This window comes from Hyperoodon ampullatus (genome assembly GCF_949752795.1).
Source record: "Hyperoodon ampullatus genome assembly, chromosome: 11".
In the NCBI taxonomy this organism is placed as follows: Eukaryota; Metazoa; Chordata; class Mammalia; order Artiodactyla; family Ziphiidae; genus Hyperoodon; species Hyperoodon ampullatus.
Window position 1 is genome coordinate 34240499 of NC_136924.1, and position 23663 is coordinate 34264161.

The window sequence follows — 23663 nt, forward strand, 5'->3', positions numbered from 1 at the left end:
AGGTTGTGCTTTTTTTTTTCCCAGTCAACAGGTCAATGGAAGGAAGAACCTTCTAATCACAGGGCTTGAGGGCTTAGAGACAGCTAAGGGGAAGGGCTGTGGAGACCAGTTGGGGAACAAATAAGCAGCTGTGGAAGTCTTCACTTCTGACCTCCAAAAGATCTCACAGATTTCCTTCCCTCAGATCTGGAATGATCTACCCCACCGAGTCTCTACCAGGACCCTGGCCGGCTCCGTCAATATTCACCCTAAGTCTCCTGGGGCTGGGGCAAGGCTTCATGGCTCTTAATGCTCACCCTGGAGGCCTTGGGCTGTAGCCCTAGCACCCTGCTGCACCATCTCCTGACCCTCTCACTCTGTTCTGTGTTGGTCTCAGCCAATCAGTAACCAGTGCTGTGGTTGGACCCACCATTGTGGTTCTTATTATGTGATTCTTATTATGATTGTAAAATGCCCCTCAGCAATAACCATCAGGGGATGTTGAAGAAATAAAGATTTACTACTTACAAGACCAGAAAATTACACAGTACACTGGGGCCATACAGTGAAGTCCTGGGGAGGAAGAGAGAGAGAAAACAGGAGGGCCTGGGGTCCTGTTTTTATTGGGGTCGAAAGTGGGGGCCTAAGGTTCGAGGACTCACTCTTTATTGGTGAATTTAAAATGTAAGAGGGGAAATTTTTTTTTAATTTTTTGGCCACGCGGCATGTGGGATCTTAGTTCCCTGACCAGGGATCGAACCCATGCCCCCTGCATTAGATGTGCGGAGACTCAGGCTTCCCTGGTGGCACAGTGGTTGAGAGTGCACCTGCCGATGCAGGGGACACGGGTTCGTGCCCCGGTCCAGCAAGATCCCACATGCCGCGGAGTGGCTGGGCTCGTGAGCCATGGCCGCTGATCCTGCGTGTCCAGAGCCTGTGCTCCGTGATGAGAGAGGCCACAACAGTGAGAGGCCCGTGTACCGCAAAAAAAAAAAAAAAGAAGAAGAAGTGCAGAGACCCAACCACTGTATTGCCAGGGAAGTCCCCAAGAGGGGAAATTTAAAGCATGGGAACAAGTGACCCAAATGGTCAGTGATTGAAATCAATCAAGATCTCTAAAACCAGGAGCCTCAGTGAGGGAGGTGACCTAGCTCTTTATTTAGTTGCATGGCTGGCAATGTGTTTATTTGTTATCATCTTTGAAGCTGATGCCTCTTCAATCAAAGCTTAAATCAAGCCCTTGCATTACAAAGAATAAAAAACAACCTTCAGGGCTTACCCTCTACACTCCCTAGCATTCCACTCACCTACGCTCTCGTTATTATCACCCCCACCCTGGGAGCCCTCTGAGAACAAGGACTACTCATCCTGGTCTCCACCCATGGTGACAAACACCAGCACATACTAGGTGCTCAGTAAATACAAGCCCACTGGAGAGATTAGAAATAGGAGAGACACAGGCCTGCCTCCTGGGAGAGACACAGGCCTGCCTCCTGGCCACTGCCTGGATCACGTCACCCTCTAGCTTGTAAACCAGGGAAGCCAGAGGTACAGGACTGGGAGCAGGAGGCTGGGCTAGCCTTCACTCAGCCTGATTCACATGGGGCCACCATCCAACTCACCACCTTTCCTGAGGACAGGCTCACACGCCTTCTCTTACTACTTACCTGCTCCCTAGGTGGAATGTCTGCAGGCTTGGTCAGAGGGAGGGGGCCAGGCCCTTAGGCTTTGATAATGAGCATCTTGGTTGACACATCAGTCCATCCACCACCCCCCAAAAAACAAGGCTTCCCTCCCCCAGATGATTCCCCAGGTTTCTGAATGTGCAATTTTAACAAAATCATTTTTATTGTCACAGCTCTTGGTGGCTTGTTTTGTCTGTACCAGCATAGTGGGGGACAGTGAATACTAGGCAATAATTTGGGGTGACACAATGAATCTTAGTATATTCCAGGTCCTAAGAAGTCTTGTACCAAAGAAAACTGTTCAGTGTTATTTAAATCACCATCTTCCATTTGAAAATGGAACAATTTTTTACATCATACCCATTAACATGTCCCAGTGTTTCTTGAAACATAGTTGGGAAACCTAGGCCTGAAAGAAAAGAATAAGCACTTATTACATGCCTGGAAGAGGGCTACACACTGTGCCTTGTCCTGGATGTGCATTTTCTCAGGCAAACCTGAGACTGATATTATTACCCCTGCTGAAAATGAGAATGAGGCTCTGACAAGCGAGTTGGTCTTCTCAGGGACTCGAGTCCAGGTAGAGAGTAACTTAGGGCTGCAGAGTCTCTAGTTGCCTCTTGGAGTTCCTCTGGACTTGCTGCAGCTCCTGCTAGCTCCCATTTACCACAGAGACCATGATTCCTGGAGGGAGAAGGGGGAAAGTCTCTGCCAGCCACACTGGACCATCACTGACAGATTGGATTTGCAAAGTTGACCACGTGGACTGTTCACTTCCAAATTAAACATAAATTCACTCAATTGGGCTTTAGTTTCCCCATCTGTAAAATGGAGATATGAGTGGGGAGCAGGAAAGGCATGGTTAGAAAGATGTAACTAAATGGTCTCTGGGTCCCCTCCTTAGCATGTACGTCCTGGATCTCTAAGGCCTAACTACTTTGCCTGCAATTTAGAGACACTGCCACCAGGGGGCAAGCTGGACCAGGATAACTGCCAGGTAAAGCAGGTCACCTGAGAACAATAGAATTTGCTTTCTTTTCTTATTTTATTTTATTTTTTTTGGCTGCATTGGGTCTTTGTTGAGCACAGACTTTTCTCTAGTTGTGGTGAGCGGGGGCTGCTCTTTGTTGTGGTGCATGGGCTTCTCATTATGGTGGCTTGTTGTGGAGCACAGGCTCTAGGCACGCAGGCTTAAGTAGTTGCAGTGTGTAGGCCCTGGAGCATGAGGGCTGCGGTAATTGCGCTGTGTGGGCTCAATAGTTGCAGCACACAGGACCTAGAGCATGTGAGCTTCAGTAGTTGCAGTATGTGAGCTCAATAGTTGCGGCGCACAGGCTCTAAGGCATGCAGGCTTCAGTAGTTGTGGTGCGTGGGCTCAGTAGTTGTGGCTCATGGGCTCTAGAGCGCAGGATCAGTAGTTGTGGTGCACAGATTTTGTTGCTCCACAGCATGTGGGATCTTCCCAGACCAGGGCTTGAACCCGTGTCCCCTGCATTGGCAGGCAAATTCTTAACCACTGTACCACCAGGGAAGTTTCAGATCCGTCTTCACATTTTCTATGATATCCAAGTACCACCTGAGGGAGGAACCTATAAAAGCAACTTCCGGGACTTCCTTAGTGGTGCCATGATTAAGAATCTGCCTGCCAATGCAGGCGGACACAGGTTTGAGCCCTGGTCCGGGAAGATCCCACATGCCTCAAAGCAACTAAGCCCATGTGCCACAACTACTAAGCTCACATGCCACAACTACTGAAGCCCACGTATCTAGAGCCCGTGCTCCGCAACAAGAGGCCACCACAATGAGAAACCCGCGCACTGCAACGAAGAGTAACCCCCACTCACGGCAACTAGAGAAAGCCCGTGCACAGCAACGAAAACCCAACGCAGCAAAAATAAAAAGAGAAAGAAAAGAAAATATGAAGACAGATCTGAATCACTATGAGTAAATGAGGCTCTGCGTGAACTGAAGGATGAATAACTTTTCCACTATATGTGTTAATGCTACTTAAAACCTGGTCCCTGTACCTCCTTGAAACTTAAGAATCACCATGAATTCTACCATCCAGTGACCTCAGGAACACAAAGAACAAGAAATGCTGCTGGAAACAGCACCAGTGAAATAAAGGTCTTATTTAAGTTTTAAAATCTGTGCACGTTTTATTTATTTTGCCAAGATTACAGCTTCTCTCTCTCCAAAATATTCAATGTTTAATTAAAAATGGCTTCTCTTAATGTCCAGAGGGAAAATCTTTAACTGAGGCAGTCATAAATCATACCACATTTGTTCATTTTGTCCAAATTGAAATTGTTCGTTTAACTTAAAATCAGCTCCCCTGCATTCTGTTACTCGGTCGCTCTTTCTAGCATCTGAGTTCTCTTGGAGGGCATTTTGCCAGCTCTCTCGTGCAGTTATGGGAAGCAAAGCTGTGTCTGAAAAGGGCTAAACTAAATATAATGTGAAGTTGAATTTCTGCAGTGTCCTTCCAACCCACCTTCCATACTCTGATGAGCGATGGAGAGGTTGGGTGTATGCTTTTTGAAGGTCACCTAAATGGCATGTTTCATACCATAGGGCTCATTCTGCAGACTGTCATTTCCACCCACTGTGATATATTGGGAGATCCTTCCATGATGGTGTATGTAGATGTGGTTCGGCCCTTTCCACTCATAAATTACCCCCCCGTCCATCCTTCTCCTAACAGATGTGTGCTTTGTGTTGCTGTTGCAAAGAACTCTGCAATGACTATCTTTGCGTGCGGTTCCTAGTGTGCATGTTTCAGAGTTTTTCTAGGCTACGCAGCAGTGGAAATGCTAGCCTGTAAAATTTAATTTCAGCGTTGCTAAATTCTTCCTTGCTGTTCTGTACTCCATGATTCATGGAGTGTATGAGAGTTCTCATTTCTCTCCTCACCTACACTTGCATTTTAATGTTTGTCAACCCGATGAATTTATTGTTTTAATTTGCATAATGATCGTTCTGATTATTGGGGATATTGAGCATCTTTTCAACTCGGCTGCATGGTTTCTTCTGTCATTATTAACTCTTTGTGTCCCATTCAGTTCTCAGTTCCTGGAGGGAGGGCTGGGTCTCACATCCAAAACAGAGCCCCATCCAGGTATAATTTCTCTTTCTGTGAACCGTTCCCACCTGACCTCCGTGCCCCACCTTGGAGCCCTACCCTCCAAGCTTAACAAGCCTCTTGCAGCTCTGCCATGCTGGGTTTGTGCTCACACTGTACCTTCTGTCTGGAATGCTGTACCTCTTCCAGGCCACCTGAACGTACCTACTCATGTTCCAAGATTCATCTCCAGAGCTTCCTCCTCTATGAGGTCTTCTATGACTCCCAGCCCTCCCTCCCAGCTCAGGATCACCTCTGTGCTTCCACTGGCCCCGTACGAACTTCTCACTGCATGTGTAAAACTTCTGAGCATCTAATGACTCATCTGTCTCCCCCCTAGACTCTGGACTCCTTGAGGACAGGTGCCATGTCTTAACCGTCTCTGAACTCCTGGTTCATTGGTCAGGGATGGATAGAGGGTAGATGCACAGTACATGTTTGACGGATGGGTGGATGAGCCTTGAGGTCAGCTCCTTCCACATCAATTCTCTGCAGACTGTGAAGTCCTTGAGGACAAGGACTGTATTGAATTCATACCACTGTCCCCCACGGTGGTTAATTGGACCGAGTGTTTGTGGCACTCAGGACCTATTGTTGACATGACACTATGATTTCCTGGTAGATCAGAAAATGACTTTGGTCAGAAATTCCTGGACTTTCCATCCCAGCTTCCTGTTGGTACAACCCAGGGCAATTTCCTTGGTCTCTCCAAGCCCCAGTTTCCTCATCTTCATGAAGAGGATGATAATAGCTTTGAGGACCGGCATAAGGATGAAATGAGGCTGTGCATGTAAAGCGTTTGGCACATAATCATAGGCATCTGGCATATTATAATTTCTACATCAGAAAAGGGTGGGGTCTGCTTTAGCGACAATTCTCTAGATGGCTCATTTTTTTTCAGCTGCCACATACGATGAGTAAATAATAGCTACTCAATAAAGATGGGACTTCCCTGATGGCACAGTGTATAAGACTCCACGCTCCCAATGCAGGGAACCCAGGTTTGATCCCTGGTCAGGGAACTAGATCCCACATGCATGCTGCAGTTAAGAGTTTGCATATCACAACTAGGGAGCCCATGTGCCACAACTAAGGAGCCTGCCTGTCGCAACTAAAACCCAATGCAACCAAATAAATAAATAAATATTTTAAAATAAATAAATAAATAAAGATGAAGTCTGTTTTTTTTAAATTAATTTATTTATTATTTATTTTTGGTTGTGTTGGGTCTTAGTTTCTGTGCGAGGGCTTTCTCTAATTGTGGCAAGCGGGGGCCACTCTTCATCGCGGTGTGCGGGCCTCTCACTATTGTGGCCTCTCTTGTTGTGGAGCACAGCCTCCAGACACGCAGGCTCAGTAGTTGTGGCTCACAGGCCTAGTTGCTCCGCGGCATGTGGGATCTTCCCAGACCAGGGCTCGAATCCGTGTCCCCTGCATTAGCAGGCAGATTCTCAACCACTGCACCACCAGGGAAGCCCTAAGTCTGGTTTTTCTAGCACAAGAACAGTGTCTTGCAGAAATCAGGTACTCAATATTAAGAAGTGGAGCTGAGGGACTGCCCTGGTGGCACAGTGATTAGGAATCCACCTGCCAACGCAGGGGACACAGGTTCAATCCCTGATCCAGGAAGATCTCACATGCCACGGAACAACTAAGCCCGTGTGCCACAACTACTGAGCCTGCGCTCTAGAGCTTGCGAGCCACAGCTACTGAGCCCATGTGCCACAACTATGGAAGCCCATGCGCCTAGAGCCCGTGCTCCACAACAAGAGAAGCCACCGCAATGAGAAGCCCACGCACCGCAGCAAAGAGTAGCTCCCCCGCTAGCAGCAACTAGAGAAAGCCCGCGCACAGCTACAAAAGCCCAACGCAGCCAAAAATAAATAAATATAAATAAAAAATTTTAAAAAAGAAGTGGAGCGGAACTCAATGTTTTACACAGTTAGGTACTCAATAAATATTAAATCAAGCCAAGTTCATCTCCCTGTACTGCATCCTGTTCCAATCCTACCTTAAAGAAGTCATTCCCTTTTGTGGGAGGAGGGGCAGTCCTCCTTTTTTCTGGCAGAGATGTGCTTTTGATTTTTCCAGAGAGTGATGGTCACTGCGGTAGACTGTTAGTGTGGTGAGTCTCCAATGAGCCACACCTGCTGATAAGAATACTCTGTGCAGCCACCTCCCACCATGAGCCTGGTTTGACCATATGTCTCTTTGACCACAGGGAACTTAACAAGCCAGTGTTAAGACATGATAAAGTCTTACACTTTGAGTCTTGTCTCCTTGAGAAGCTCCTTCTTAGAAGGCAGTCAGCATGCCAGGAAGAAGTCCAAGCTAGCCACAGAGGAGAGGCGAGACCCGACGAAGAGAAAGTGATGTCCAACCAGCCCCAAGCTGAGGCACCAGGCATGTGAGAGAAGCAGCCATCTTCACAGCAGTTGCCACGTGGAGCAGAAATGAGCCATACCCACTGAGCCCTGCTCAAACTGCACAATCATAAGTAGGTAAATGATTATGGTCATTTTAAGCTACTAGGTTTTCGGTTGGTTTGGAACACAGCAAATGGTAAATAACCCACAAGCAGAGCATGTTCTGAGAGTGCAAGTCAGTGATCTGGGGGTGGAGTGTGCTGTGGCTTAGAGCCCCACCAGGTAATAAGCTTCAGGATCAGATGGTAGGCATGACTGTCTAACCTGGAACCCCTTCTCTGGGAGATTCTTCCTTGGGGCCCCAATTCCCAGGTCCCTCCCCTGTTGTTACCAAGGGCCCTTATCAGTTCAAGGTAAGTTTGTCTTAAACAGTAGGAAGATGCCCAGGTGCACATTATAAGAAGTCCAGAGTGGGGGGTGGTGGGTGCTTCTGGCCAGGAGGGTGGAGCAGTTCAGTGAGGTCATGGGGGACCCAGACTGTGCTGCAGTGTCTGCAGTTTCTCCAGCCACAGGGTGTCTGCCAGGAGCAGTCTGCACTGCATGGTCCTTCACTCACTACAACAGCAGCAGGGAAGGCTCCCAAGCTTTCCCAGTAGAGAAAAGAGTTTCCCAGAATGCTTCATACGCGCACACCTTTCCTTGCATCTTACTGGTCCAAGCTGCGTCATATGTCCCTTTCTGAACCAATCACTTTGTGTGTAGGGGGAAGGGTTAGAATTCCCTGAGTCCAATCAAAACTAATCCTGGATTGGAGGGGGCGTGGCTAGTTCTTCTGAAGTCCATTGAGTCTTGGGGAAGGAATGGATGTCTGGAAATAATTGGGGTTCTGCTAGGGAGGTCATGCAGGGTTAAGATCCAGCAGTGGATATAGGAGCCCTCCACACAGGGCAAAGCACCCTGGGCTTGAGCAAAGTTCTACTCAGCTCTCACATCCTTTCCTGGAATTATGGGGGAAAGGTGTGTGTGTGTGTGTGTGTGTGTGTGTTTGTGTCCTCAGGAGGAAAGGTTGGGGGGTAGTTTGGGTCCTTAGAGCGTCTATTCTTTCTCAGTAGGTCTCTCCAGTACTGCACATTGCCCCCTCCCCCAACCTGAAGAGTGGCGCCAAGCAACGGCAAAGGTTCAGATGTGTGCCTCTCTTTATTAGCACTTTCTCTGAGTGGAGGGCACCTCTTCTGGGTAGTATCTAGAACTTCAAGTTCTTGCTTTTGCTCTTTTCTTTCTCATCCAGTGCTTTCTGCAAGTTCATGTTCACCGCATTTTTCTGGTGCCACCGTCCTGCAGAGAGCAGGGAAGGAACGAGCACAAATCACCTAGAGGACCTCTGGAGTGTCCAGGCCCCAGTGGTAACCCATATGTCTTCTGGACCCACCCCAGAGTTCTAACTGCTGCTGTGGTTTCTCTCTGGACCTTGGGGCCAACACACCCTGCCCAGGGAGTGCCCACTTCCCATGGCCCCAGCTCCCCACCTACCCAGATCATCCGTCTTCCTGCCATGCCAGTGCTCTAAGTCCCTCACCGATTTCTCAATCACTTCAGGGGTGTAGGAGGCCTTCATGAGGCTCTTCATCTCCTGTGGGGCCCCTGTGGAACCCCATGAAGAAATACCCAGAAGCCCCAAGTCAACAGAGTTCAGGTACTCCAGGGCTCATATGTCAGTTTCCCCTATGGATGGTGGATTGTGGAAGGGCGGGGTGTGGGGAGAGTTAGGCAGAGGGAGGCTGGCCTAGGCTCAAATACCAGCTCCATCATTTATGAACAGTGTGGCCTCAGACAAGATGTTAACGTCTCAGAGCTTTGGTCTCTTAATCTATTCAAAGGAATAAAATGTTCACCCAAGATTGGGAAGAATACATTCATTGGAGCAGCTGGCATGTGGCAATTGATACCTGTAGTTTCAGAAAATGTTTATGTCTGTGTGTAAAGTTAAAAAACACACACACAAGAAAATAAGTTACCATGATCAAAAGTCAGAAAAATCATCAAACAGAGGACCAAATTCCAAAAGATAACAAGGATTTGAATGATCCATTACAGAATATAAAATAAGTATCATTTAATGTGTGAAGTTGTGAAAAAGAGAATAAAAGTATAAGCAAAGAATAAGAAACTAACACAACATTGTAAAGCAACTATACTCCAATTAAAAAAAAATTAACACAACATTGTAAAGCAACTATACTCCAATAAAAATTAATTTTAAATAAATAAGTGTATGAGAAAAGAATAAGAAACTACCCAGAAATAACAGACAGATTAGTAAAAGCAGCAAATGGAATTTCAGAAATTAAACATAATAGTTGAAAGGTAATGGATGGTAAGAGGCCTGGGATTTGCTTCAAAATAAACTGGGGTGGGGCTTCCCTGGTGGTGCAGTGGTTAAGAATCCGCCTGCCAATGCAGGAGACATGGGTTTGAGCCCTGGTCCGGGAAGATCCCACATGCTGCGGAGCAACTAAGCCCATGTGCCACAACTACTGAGCTCACGTGCCACAACTACTGAAGCCCGCGTGCCTAGAGCCCGTGCTCCACAATGAGAGAAGCCACCTCAATGAGAAGCCTGTGCACTGTAACCAAGAGTAGCCCCCACTCACCGCAACTAGAGAAAGCCCGCACACAGCAAAGAAGACCCAACGCAGACAAAAATAAATAAATAAAATAAATTAAAAATAAATAAATAAAATTTAAAAATACATAAATAAACTGGGGTGGGAATGAATGGGTGGGTAGGTGGGAAAAAAGATGAAACAAGATTAGTCATGTATTGATAATTGTTGAAGCTGTATGATAAGTGCACCATGTATTTATTAAACTATTCTCTCTAAGTTTGAAAATTGACATCATAATGTTTAAAAGCAAATTCAATGAACAGGTAAAAGAGCTGATTATATACAGCTGAGAAAAAATGGTAAACTGGTAGATATATCTAAAGAAATTAACTAGAATGCAGCACAGAGTGGGGAAATAATGATGTGGAAAATATGAAAAAGCTGTTAAATGAAGATTAAATGAGAAGGCCTAACATATGTCTAATTGTAGTTCTGAAGGAGAGAGTGGAGAAAATGGGGAGGGGCAATATTTGGAAAGCTAGTGGCTGGAATTTTTCCAGAATTGATGAAATATATGAATCCTTAGATTCAAGAATAACAATTCCCCAGTGAGTGTAAGTGAAAATAATTCTTTACCTAGGTACAACCAAGTAAAATTTAGAACACCAGAGACAAAGAAATCTTAGAAGTAGCCCTAGAGAAAAGACAGATTAGTTACAAAGGATAACAATGAGTTTGATTAACCATCAAAGCCAGAAGGAAATTAATTAACATCATCAAAGTGCTTACAAAAAGAAATCAACAATCTAGAACTGTTTACAATAACTGTCTTCCAAGAATAGGATGAAATAAAACTTTTCTGAGCTTAAAATTTACCAACAACAGAATCTCACCCCAAATATCTTCTAAGCAACATACTTCAGAAAGAAAAAAATAATCCCAGAAGGAAAATCTGAGATAAAAGAAGGAATAGTAGGCAAAGAAAGTGGAAACCTTGAATAAATCTAAATACACATCAATTATGATAACAGTACCAATGTTGAATATATGGGCAAAATAATGACTGTGATAGATAAGAATGTTTGAAAATTTTACATATGCTAAGCACAGTTTTCATTCAAAACTTTACAGAACTTACTCACTGAATCAACCCTAAGAAGATGGGGGTGATTATTACCCCCATCTTGCTGTTGAAGTCACTGAAGCACAGAAAGGCTAAATCACTTGTCTAAAGTGACACAGCTGGTAAGTGAAAGATGGAGGACTCAAACCAGGACCTGTGGCTCCAGAATCCACAGTTTAAACTACTTTGCTTATGTATAGTAAAAAAAAAAAAAAAAAAAAAACCTGTAAAATAATAACATGTTAGCTGATATGGGGGTGGAGAGAATAAATGTGAAGCTGTCTAACATCCTTATATTGTTCAGAAAAGCTGAAATACCTTGATTAACTTTAGAATTTGCTAACTATGCATGTAAAAATGTCAAAGATAGGGAATTTCCTGGCAGTCCAGCGGTTAGGACTCCACGCTTCCATGGTCGGGGAACTAAGATCCTGCAAGCCACACGGCATGGCCAAAAAAAAAAAGTCAAAGATAACCACTGAGACAATAGGAAAAGTAAGGACAAAAATTGGATTGGGGAAAAAGGGAAGCTCACTCAAATCCAAAACAAGGGAAGGAGAAAGAAAGCAGCATAGAAAAATTAGGACAAATGGAAGATACAAAATAAGATCATAAAAATAAATCTGAATATATCAGTAACTAAAATAAATATAAATGGAGTAGGCCAACTGATTAAAAAACAGATGCTCAGGCTACAGAAAATATTTTCCAGATATATATTATTTAAAGCATATTTAAAGCAAAAGGACACAAAGAGGATAAACATGGAAATACAGAAAAAGATTAATACCACAAAAATACAAATCAAAGCAATCTGGTCATACTATACTAATATTGGACAAAATAGACTGTAAAGCAAAAGCACTATAAGAAATAAAAACAACTCCAGTTCATTCAGGTGATATAATAATTCTAAACTAGCTGCACTGGAATAATCTTAAAATAGGTAAAGCAAAATTGACAAGGAAATTGACAAGTCTGCTATCATAGGGAAAGACTTAAAGGTACATCTTTTAGTAATTAATAGATCAAGCAAAGAATATTAACAAGGAATTAAAAGATTTGTATAGAAATAATTAGCAAGCCTGCTCTATTGGACAAATACAGAATCCTGAACTCAAGAGATAATTTTCAAATGCATATTGATTTTCTATCTATAAAAACTGACCATCTGCTGGGTTATAAAGCTCCACAATTTCAAAGGACTGAAATCATTACAGGTCATGTTCTCTAACGATGATGCTATCAAGAAAGAAATCCCCTTTTTTTAAAGCAATTTTTATGGTGTTTCATGTTTATGGCTTTAATTGCTTACATAACAGAATGTTAAGTTAAAAACTTGGACTGAAGCCCTAATGATGGTAGAGATCAGATATTAAAGTGAGCTGTGAATCAGACTCCTTCAGTGGGGTCACTTGGGGAGCTTGATACATAGCTCGAGAGTTTGGGGGACACCAAGGCTTGGAACAAGAGGCATTGGCCTGAGAGAGCAGGACAGAGAGAGCAACAGGGCCAGGCATACTTCCTCAACTGCAAGGATGTACAACTGTTTCCGTGGACCAGCTGTGGGCTACTGGAGAGAAGAACAGCCTGGAGGCATTTTCTTTTCTTTTCTTCTGGTGTTTTTTTTTTTTTTTTTTTTTTTTGGCTGTGGTGGGTCTTTGTTGCTGCACGTGGGCTTTCTCTAGTTGCAGCGAGCGGGGGCTACTCTTCATTGCAGTGCGCTGGCTTCTCATTGCGGTGGCTTTTCTTGTTGCGGAGCACGGGCTCTAGGCGCGCGGGCTTCAGTAGCTGTGGCACGCGGGCTCAGTAGTTGTGGTTCAGGGGTTTGTAGAGCGCAGGCTCAGTAGTTGTGGTGCGCAGGCTTAGTTGCTCCGTGACATGTGGGATCTTCCCAGACCAGGGCTCAAATCCGTGCCCCTGCCTTGGCAGCTGGATTCTTAACCACTGCGCCACCAGGGAAGACCTGGAGCCATTTTCAATCCTACCCCTGATCTGATCCTCCTCAGTGGTCTCCCTGCTTCTACTCCTGCCCCACTGGTAGTTCTGTCCTGTCTCAACACAACAGCCAGATGGATCATTGGAAACATAAGTCACTCCTCAGTACAAAAATCCTACAGTGGTTCCCAATAAAAAGGCCAGGAAGAGCCTACATCCTCAGCATGGTACTTGTGCCTGACTACTCTTCCCCAGCAAGCCACAGGCTGAGCCCCCATCCTTCTGGTCTGTTCTCAAAGGTCACCTGCCCAGAGAGGTCTGATACTATAAAGAAAAGCAAAGGGATCATTAACAAGAGTCAAACAAAAGTCTGGTGACACAGCTGGGAGAAATACAGGAAAGGCTTCCGAGGTCCCTGTAACACCCTCTGCTGACCTGGGAGGTGGCACATGGCTATTTATTATTATTCTTTATACTGCACACATAGGTTTTATACACTCTTCTCCATGGCAGTTTTCACAATTAAAAAAGATAATGCATCTACACTGGTTTAAATGCAGGAACACAAGTTTGGTTTAATATTTAAAAATCAGTTTCTATAACTGATTACCACATCAACAGATCAAAGGAAAAATCATATGATCATCTAAATAACAGCTATATGAATAGTTAATACAACTCAACACTCATTCATGATTTTTTTAAAACTAAAATGGTAACTAGGAATAAAGGGAACCCTCAATCTGATAAATGGTGTCTTCAAATTCTTTTTAAAATAGTAATTTATTGGTAAAATGTTAGAATCAAGAAGGAGAGGAGGACTTCCCCGGTGGTCCAGTGGTTAAGACTCTGTGATTCCAATGCAGTGGGCCCAGGTTTGACCTCTGGTTGGGGAACTAAGATCCTGCATGCTGCATGGCTTGGACAAAAAAAAAAAAAGTATTCTATCGTACTTCCCTGGTGGTCCAGTGTTTAAGACTCTTAGTTCTAAGACTCTTAGTGTGGAACTAAGATGCCGCATGCAAAAAAAAAAGAAAAAAAATAATGGAGAGGAGGATGCCTGCTTCCCCTGCTTATTTGCACCATTGTCCTGGACAAGCCAACCAGAACAGATGGTATAAAGTTGGGGAAGGGCTTCCCTGGTGGCGCAGTGGTTAAGAATCTGCCTGCCAATGCAGGGGACATGGGTTCGGATCCCTGGTCCGGGAAGATCCCACATGCCGCGGAGTAACTAAGCCCGTGCACCACAACTACTGAGCTGGCGCTCTAGAGCCCGCGAGCCACAACTACTGAAGCCCACCCACCTAGAGCCCATGCTCTGCAACAAGAGAAGCCACCGCAATGAGAAGCCCGCACACTGCAACGAAGAGTAGCCTCTGCTCTCCGCAACTAGAGAAAGCCTGTGCTCAGCAACAAAGACCCAACACCCAAAACAAAGACCCCAAAATAAATAAATTTATTTAAAAAAATGCCTCCTGGTAATAATGTGAACTCTGGCCCCAGACTGCCAGAGTTCAAATCCCAATCCCAACTCTGACTATTCCTAGCTGTGTGCCCTTAAGCAAGTTATTTAACCTTTCCATGCCTCATTTTTTCTTTCTTTAAAAAAAAAGGCGGGGGGGGGTGGGAGTTATAGCACTATAGCATTCACTGTACAAGATTCTTGTGAGAATTAAAATGTACATGAAGTACTTAGAGCAGGGCTTGGTGAATGTTACATGCGATGCATAAATGTAGCCATTATTATTATTTAAAAATAGTTCCAAAGAATCTACAAACAAATTATTGGAATTAATAGGTGAGCTGAGTCAGGCTTCTGGATATAAGATTAAAGAACAAAAATTAAAATTGCCTCCACGTATACAAGCAGCAAAGTTAGAAAATGTGATTTTTAAAAAGTTACTAGGGGGAAGGGTAAGCTGTGACAAAGTGAGAGAGTGGCATGGACATATATACACTGCCAAACGTAAAATAGATAGCTAGTGGGAAGCAGCCGCATAGCACAGGGAGATCAGCTCGGTGCTTTGTGACCACCTAGAGGGGTGGGATAGGGAGGGTGGGGGGGAGACACAAGAGGGAAGAGATATGGGAACATGTGTATATGCATAACTGATTCACTTTGTTATAAAGCAGAAACTAACACACCATTGTAAAGCAATTATACTCCAATAAAGATGTAAAAAAAAAAAAAGAAACTAACACACCATTGTAAAGCAATTATACTCCAATAAAGATGTTAAAAAAAAGATACTATTTGCAATAAGCAACAAAAAAAATAGATAAATAAGAGATTCTTCAAAACAAGTCTAACAAAAAGCTGCGTAATCTTTAAGAAAAATATTACAAAATGTTATTGATGGATATTGAAGGAAGATTTAAATTAATGCAGTTGTAGACCATACTCATGGATTGGAAAATTCATTATCATAAAGCTGACAACTGCCCCTAAACTGAGCTGCAGGTTCAATGTTCTTTCAATCAAAATACCAACAGGGTTTTTCATGGAAATTGACAAGCTGAATCTAGAATTTATATGGAAGAGCAAAGAACCTAGAATAGCTAAGACCTTAGCTGCTCCTGCTGCTGGTGATGGAGTGGTGGGAGTGGGGACAGCCCAACCAGATATCAGACTTCTTATAATACCTTGATAATTAAAAGTGTAATATTAAACCAGTGGGCAGAATAGAGAGCCTGGAAACTGATCCGTACACACAGGGAAACTTGGTGGATACCAGCGGTACCACTGCAGGTCACTGATTGGGGGGAAGATGAGATTATTCAATAGAAGGTACTGAGACAATTGCTAATCCACGTAAAGGAGGAATTAACAATGAATCTCTGCTTCACACTGAAAAGAGAAATCAACTCCAGATGGATTAAAGACTTAAATGTGAAAAGCAAAACTAAATATTTTAGAAGACTATGTAAAAGATTATCTTTATGACTCAGCATGGCATAGGATTTCTTCAACCCACTCCTCCTGGAACCTTCTCTATCTCAGTAAATAACAATTCCATCCTTTCAGTTGTTCAGGTCAAAAACCTTGACATCTGGGCTTCCCTGGTGGCGCAGTGGTTAAGAATCCGCCCACCAATGCAGGGGACACGGGTTCGAGCCCTGGTCTGGGAAGATCCCACATGCCGCGGAGCAACTAAGCCTGTGTACCAAAACTATTGAGCCTGCGCTCTAGAGCCCACGAGCCACAACTACTGAGCCCGCGTGTGGCAGCTACTGAAGCCCGTGCGCCTAGAGCCCATGCTCCACAACGAGAAGCCCATGCACCGCAACGAAGAGTAGCCCCCGCTCGCCGCAACTAGAGAAAGCCTGTGCACAGCAACGAAGACCCAACGTAGCCAAAAAAATAAATAAATAAATTTATGAAAAACAAAAGAAAAACCTTGACATCAACCTTAATTCCTCTCTCACACACTCCAAATCCATTGATTAGCACATTCTGTTTGCTCTGCCTTACACACATAGCCAGGCTCCTCCTGCATCAGGTCACCTTCGCCATTATCTCCCTGTACTGCCATACTGCATAATAGTATCCACTAGAGTCGTGGCAATGCACCAGTCCTGCTCTCGAGACCAAGCCTCCATCATTAACCCCACCTGGATTTTTGCAGTCACTTCCTCACTGGTTTCCCTGTTTCTGCCCAGCTCCCTTACTTTTCTTCTCAGCATAGCAACAGTAGTGATCCTTTAACCTAAGTCAAACAATGCCCTTCTCTGCTTAAGACCTTCCCGTGGCCTTCCCCACCTAGCCCGTTTCCTCTCTGATTTCCTCTCCCTTGTCTAGCCACTCCTGTACCTCCCCAACCTGGAGCAGCAAATGCCAAGATCAACCTGGGCGGATGGAAACGGAGGGGGACACGTGGGTGAGTCACACTGACAGCTGGGTGCAGAAAGCAATGCCCTAATTTGTAGCACTTGCCAATTTGTGGAGTGTCAATGCAGTTGACCCTTGAACAACATGGGTTTGAACTGCTCGGGTCCACCTATGTGTGTATTTTTTTTCAATAAATATAGTACCTGTATTTTCCTTTTACAGATCTTTAAAAATTAACTAGGCCTGGGGAAAGTCTGTATTTGGTAGGAAGTCACAATACATGGGATCAAAAGAACTAGGGTTTGAGTCCTGATTCTATCCAAACTATCTCAGCTTCCTGGCCTTGGGTGAGTCATTTATCAGTTCTTTTGTTTTTCCGTCAGAGATAGCAGTACTTGGATTTTTGACTGTGGGGCGGCGTAGGTGGGGATAGTTGGTACCCCTGACTGCCCCGTTGTTCAAAGGTCAATTGCACGACCATGGCCAATTTTAAGATTGCTCAGAAGCAATCTTAGAAGCTGGAGCAAGCTGGTTTGCCAACAGTTCAGTAAAATTTAACAATCGACTCTTAGAAGCTGGAGCAAGCCAGTTTGCCCTGGTTCCAAGGGTTTGCCCCCGTGACACACTTGTGTTTCTCAGGCTGGGTGAGGAGCACACAGATGCTTTTTATATCATTCTTCTAAATGTCTGTAAACATCACCATATAAAGGCCTACGTAAGAACTACTGAGTGATCACTGTTAAAGACAAGTGGAAGGCCGATTCCTGAGGCCCAGAACAGGACAATCGGAGCTGTATTCTCTCTCCTCTCCCCAAGCACCACCCCTTCCTCAAGCTCAAAGAAAAACCCAGAAAGGCTTCCAGTGGCTGTCTGGTTCCTCGGGTGATGGGGATCTGAGCCAGGTAGGAGGTTTACCGGGCCCTGGGGACACTGGAGAAGGCATGGAGTAAGGATGGAGGAAAGAAGGGAGCCAGAAAGACTTGACCTTTTGCAATGAGGTCAAACTAGAACGTGGGGCCGGAGAGAAGCCACCACTTGCTGACCGAGGACCGGCATCTGAGCTATCGGTTAAATGCTTGGGAACGGGGTCCTAGCTCGGGAGGTGACCCAGTGCCGGGAAAAGACTCTGGGACTTTGGAGGCAGAAGAAAAACCTAGATTTGAGTTTCACATCCACCTCCTACTACTCTGGGCAAATTGTTTCCCACCTGCCTGTGCTATGGAGCTAGGAGCACTCCCCTGACAAACAGGACTGAGGGGGACCCAGAGGACACATGGCAGATGTCTGGGCCTCTGACCCACACTTTGGCCCAGAGGTGCCACCAGTGGGATCCGAGAAAGAAAAGTGCTGGCCTGTAAGCTACTAATCACTCACTGTGGGAATTCCTTGGCGATCCAGTGGAATTCCATTGCAGGGGGCACAGGTTTGATCCCAAGCCTCAAGGCACAGCCAAAAAATAAAAAAAGAGGACTCACTAGGGGCTGCAGGCCAAGCTCCTCCATAGAATCCTACCATGTTATTAGCCCCATTGTACCAGGAAGATTGGCTGAGGCTGAGGTTAAGGATCCTGCCCGAGGCCACACCCTTCGGCTGAGCTGACCTTTGAACACAGGAAGCCTGATACTGTCACTGTAACCAAAGGTGGCCAGACCAGGGGTGCCCCGGCCACCTCTTGGCAGATCAAGACACCAGAGGTACAGGGAGAGTAAGGGCTGACTGCCAACTGGGAGGGACCATCTGTACAGTGAGGACAGACTGGCCAGGGGACTGGACATTCCCAGCACTCGGCACAGAGCCTGGCACAGAGGAGACCCTTGATGGCTGTGAAATGAGTGTCCCTGGAGATGTATCCTGGGGTCTTAGATTCCTCTGGGGGTCCAAGCCCTTCCTTGTCCAGTGCCTTGGGGACTACGGGTGTTCACAGCCCCCACCCTTGCCCTTCAGCCTGACCTTGAAACAAGTTTGACCGCATGTTGTAGCCCAGATCACAGTAGTCTGAAAAGACGGAGGTGATTTCAGCGGAACTCTGGATCCTGCTGGGCCGTGAGCTTGCCCTTTTCTGGCCCTCCAAGGCTTCACCAATGGCCCTTCCAGCCTGAGTAGGTAGGGAGGGAGGGAGGAGAGACAAGGGGTAGAGAAGCAGAGTCAAGTCCCGTATCTCCCCTCTAACTTCTCCTGCCTCTGACCCAGTCTCCACCACCCTCACCCCACCCTTAGCCTGCAGCCTTCAACCAACTCCCAGGCCTGGGAGCTGGCATAGCTGAAGTCCCTCCACCCTCCCACACCACCCCACCTCCCACATGGGCCTCGGGCGTCAAGGATGAGAATGATCATGAAAGCTTCTCCCTACATTGGGTACGTACTGTAGAACATCACCAGGGGACATCTTTATAAGATGATATTATTCCTACATTTTATAAATAAGGAAACTGTGCCTCAGGGCAGGGACTTGCCCATCACACAGCTGGTGAACAAAGCCCTGGCTTGCCTACTACAATGGAAGCATCACACAAGTCAACTCTAGGTGGCTCCTTATGTTTCACCAGGGGCAGCTCCTTCCTTGAACCAATGGGGAAACTGAGGCCCAGAGTGGTTGAGCTCAGGTGTAAGAGCCATTAAACCTGGGTTTGGGTCCCAACTCTGCTATATACCAGCTGCTGATTTGGGCAAGTCTTTGCTCCCCTCTGGGCCTCAGTTCCCCTACTCATAAAATGAGGGTGGAGGCAGAACTGGGTGGCCTTTGGAGTAGCTTCCAGTTCTGATATTTGCTGGCCCGATGACACTTGTGATTTGGGTCACAGCTGGACTAAAAAAAAACAAAAACAAAAAAACCCCAGATCTCTTGATTTAAGCCCAGGACCACGATGGCCAAAGAGAGAAATGGCACCTTCCCAAAGCCAGGAGGGGCAGTGAGAGATAGTGACCATACAGCCAACCTCAAGTTGGGACAAGATCCTCCAAGTGGGGCAGGGAATTTAGGATTGTGACCTCCTAGACTAGCAGGTTGCAGGGGGTGGGGGGATAGCCCCACCTTAAGATGACAAAATGGAAAGGGGCCCCGCCCATAACCTTTGTGACCCTGGCTCTCCTGCTTGCTCAGTGTGACCCTGGGCAGATCATATCACCTCTCTGAGCCTCAGATTTACCATCTGTTAAAAAGGAAACAATGACTCCTGCCTGGCCTGCTGCTCAATGTAGTCACCATAAGGGTTGAGATGGTGGCTTTGAAAATACGATGCAAAATGCCAGAGCAGGTGACCATTTGACCAGAAATGGCAGATAAGTTTCATCTCAACTTTCAATGGATCAGCACTGAGTTCCTAGAATGATGCACCAAGTAGGAAAAAGTGCCAGAATCGATTAGTGATGTCTGCCATGAATGCGGGTTAGGAGAGTTATGGAATGCATGCTGTGTATTTGCCAGCCTGATCTAGTCTAACTGCCTCACTTTACAGATGTAGAGACTAGAGCTCAGAGAGGGGAAGTAACTTATCCAAAGTCTTTCAGTATTCTGGGGCAGAGCCAGGATTCAAACCCAAGTCTTCTGATTCCCAATCAATCCTGTCCCCTTTAGGAGACTTGAGTTAAAAGCATCTAATTCAAACACAAGACTTCTAACTGCAAAGTCATCATGGGCCAAGGCTCCAGAATCTGCTAGCCAGTTTGGATCCTGTTTAAGTTTGGTTAATTTACTTAAGCCTGCTAAGCCTTGGGCTTCTAATCCGTAAAATGAGGATAATTATAGTACCTCCCTCACTGGGAAGATTGAACGGTTAGATGTGAAGACTAAACAGTGCACAGGATATGGCACAGAGCAAGTGCTCAGTAAACACTACTTTCTGATGATATTATTACAGGGATTCTGTACACAAGAGCAGCTTCCTTAGGGGTCCTCACGGTCAGTCTCCACGCATGACCCTCCTGCCGCCCTTAGCCTCCTGTGCCCATTCTGACACCTGCTCTTCGGAGACCAGCTGGTCCACTACGTTGCTCCCAAACTTGTGATGAATGTTGCTGGGAATACTGCTGCTACTCTGGCCCTGTGCCCCCAAGTTGGGGTCTTCCTCCAGCCCCTGGCACGGCTGAGCCCCCTCTAGGAAGGAGGCCCTCCTCTCGCTCGAGGAGGGTCTGTCGCTCTCCTTCTTCAGGGACCCCGGCTGTGAGTCCCTTTGAGGAGAGTCCCGGCTGACAGCCTTCAGGGGTGGAGGCCGGATCTCCTCCAGGGAGGCCTGCCCGTGGGAGCTGCCTCGGGGGCTGTCTCCTCGGTACATGGATGGCTGTGGGGAGACTGGGAGCTGGTACTTGAACTTGGAGGTATCCAGTGGGCTACGGGCAGTTCTCCAGGGGTCTGTGTCCTGCTGGCCTTCCTTGCTGTTGTTCAGATGGGCCCTGGTCAAAGTGGTCGTACCTAAAAAAGGAAGAGAGAGGGAAGGAAGGAGAGGAGACAGACAAATGTAGAGAGTGGAGGGCAGGAAGGAAGACGGTGATGGGGGTGGGGAGGGGGAACATACAGACACGGAGCCGCAGAGATCCAGAGCAGGAAGAAAGACAGGGACGGAAAGAAGTCACGGGAGCCAGAAGCATGGGTGAGAAATCAGGGGAGAGACCAAGGGAGAGGGTAGTTCAGCCTGCCAAGCCTCCCACTGGACAGGGCAGCCCTCATTGTTTCTGACAATAGGGACTGCAGCCCAAGCCTGACCAGCCTTGAGGCTAGCTGTGTGACCTTCAGCAAGGGCTGTGACCTCTCTGTGCTTTAGTGAACCTGGCTCCATTTAGGTAGTTCCCTTCCCCACCTTGAACCCCCCAAGCAATCCAGTCAGGAAAACCAGCAGCTGTGGAAGCTGGCAGAGGGCATCCCTCAGCTTGGCCAAGTCACACGGCTGGAAAAGTACTAGAGTTGGATTGAGCCAGGCTTTGCTCCCCATTTAGAGCTGCTCCCCAGCCCCACTTCCCTCCTCTCTTCTCCAGCTAATGGAGCAGCGTCATCCCAGCTGCTTCTGGGCTCTCCCACCTCAACCGCTCCCCTCCCCTCCCCCCACCCCACTCCTGCCCTGACTCCCAGTTCCAGGGATCTCCTGTTCCCAGCTTACAGGTCTCCTCCTCATTCTCTTCCCCCATCCCTGGCTCCAGCCAAACAGGCCGTCACTTCTTCCCCACCATACCCTGCGATGTCCAACCTCCCAGCGTCTGCTCAGGCTAGTTCGCTGCCCGGAAGGCCAGCCCCTCTTTTTCCCTAAGTCAAAATCCTACTGCTTGGGCTTCCCTGGTGGCGCAGTGGTTGAGAGTCCGCCTGCCGATGCAGGGGACACGGGTTCGTGCCCCGGTCCAGGAAGATCCCACGTGCCGCGCAGTGGCTGGGCCTGTGAGCCATGGCTGCTGAGCCTGTGCGTCCGGAGCCTGTGCTCCGCAACGGAAGAGGCCACAACAGTGAGAGGCCCGCGTACCACAAAAAAAAAAAAAAAAAAAAAAATCCTACTGCTTCCTTCCAATGCAGCCCCACCAGGAAGTCCTCCCTGACACCCACCCCAAGCTGCCAGGGCCATCGCCTCCTCTCAGCTCCACAACTCTGTCCCCAGCACGCTCCACAGGTCTCTCTGGATTTTCCCCTTCTCCATTCTTGTGAGCTACAAACCCTGTCATTTCTCTCCTCCATGCGGGAGGGGAGTCATTGAGGCAGGTCCACAGGTGAGTCAGTCCTGGGCCTCCCTCAGCACCCCCAGAGCCCTGTGTACCAGAGATGTAGGTGACACCCAACAGTGAGCGAGTGAATGAATGGATGGCTGCAGGGGTGTCAGACCCAGGGTCACCCTGCACCCCATCAGTTCTAAAATGTCCTTCCTTCTCATGTTAGCATCACTGACATCAGGCTGTGTCTGACAGTCAATGGGCCCTGGTCTAACCAGCGATGATTTCTTTCTTAGTGACAGGTAAGTAACAGTGCATCTTACAACCCACTGGATGGAGACTTAAAATACACATTTTGAATAATGTTTTACACGTTATAATACCCAAGTAATATGTAAACTCTTTCTTACTGGGCAAAATATAGAAAATGAGTCAGTCCCCACCCTCTCCCCACTTCCAGCTATCCCCACAATCCTCAGTCCCAGGTTATAGCTGTAAGCTTGTTTGATGAGCTTCCCTCCAAAACGTTCTAGATGGGTCCTAGCGCTTTTGAAAGATGCCTAGTTTGGCTTCACTTTGGTTTATAAATGCGATCAGATTCCATGTACTGCTTTGTAACTTGCTGTTTAAAAATTTAACACTGTGCCTTGGGGATCTATTCTTGGCCACAAACACAGACCTAACTTTCCTTTCAAACCGTGCAGGCTTTAGCGGCTGCCCTGCCGGTGGATGTTCAGATGTTTCCAGGTTTCTTTTTCAGAGAAAGCTGCTGGAAATGGCAGGTTTTGCCGGCCACAGAGGTTTTTATTTCAACCCCCCCTTGGCCACCCCTTCCCCAGGACAGTAGAGACAGAGAAAGCTGAGGTCCAGGCCTGCCCGCTTCCTCCTCGCCTTCTCCTCCCCACCATCCTCACCCCACGGAGCTGAAGTCAGAGTATCCTGTTCTTGCCCTTTCGTCATCTACACAAAAGAGGAAAAACCTGTTCCCCAGAGACCAGACTGCCTACCCTCCCTCCCGTCCTGTGTTCTGCCCCAATAAGCAGATAGCCAAGCAAAGGGGCGCTTCTGGGGACAAGTAAGGCTTCCAGGATGGGGACAGTGACCCTTCTCAAAAGAATGGAGGCACAGAGCATTAAGAGAACTCAGCACCAGCCTGATCAACCATGGCCCCTCCCTGTACTCGTGGGGAGACTGAAGCCCAGCGCAAGGCCGGGCTCCTGAGCCCATAGGTCTCAGGGCTCAGGACTCCAGCATCTATGCTCCCATTTCTCCCAGGCTGTGCTCCTGCCCACCTCTAAACACAGTGTATGTAAATTGTCTGCTCACTCTCCATCTGCCCTTTGGGCTTAGGAGCTCTGTAATGGCCAGGACTGTGTCTCGTGTCCCCTGGC

General features: G+C 46.8%; 1 protein-coding gene across 1 annotated transcript; it reads right to left on the minus strand.

Annotated features, from left to right (window-relative positions):
* Positions 1–8394: 8394 nt before the first annotated feature.
* CIMIP4 (ciliary microtubule inner protein 4) lies at positions 8395–21231 on the minus strand (the record flags this gene model as incomplete). Its single annotated transcript, XM_079714899.1, is given in 5 exon segments — positions 8395–8486; positions 8682–8792; positions 18598–18742; positions 20604–21150; positions 21152–21231. Coding segments are annotated over 5 exon segments (975 nt in total).
* Between the last annotated feature and the right edge of the window lie 2432 nt (positions 21232–23663).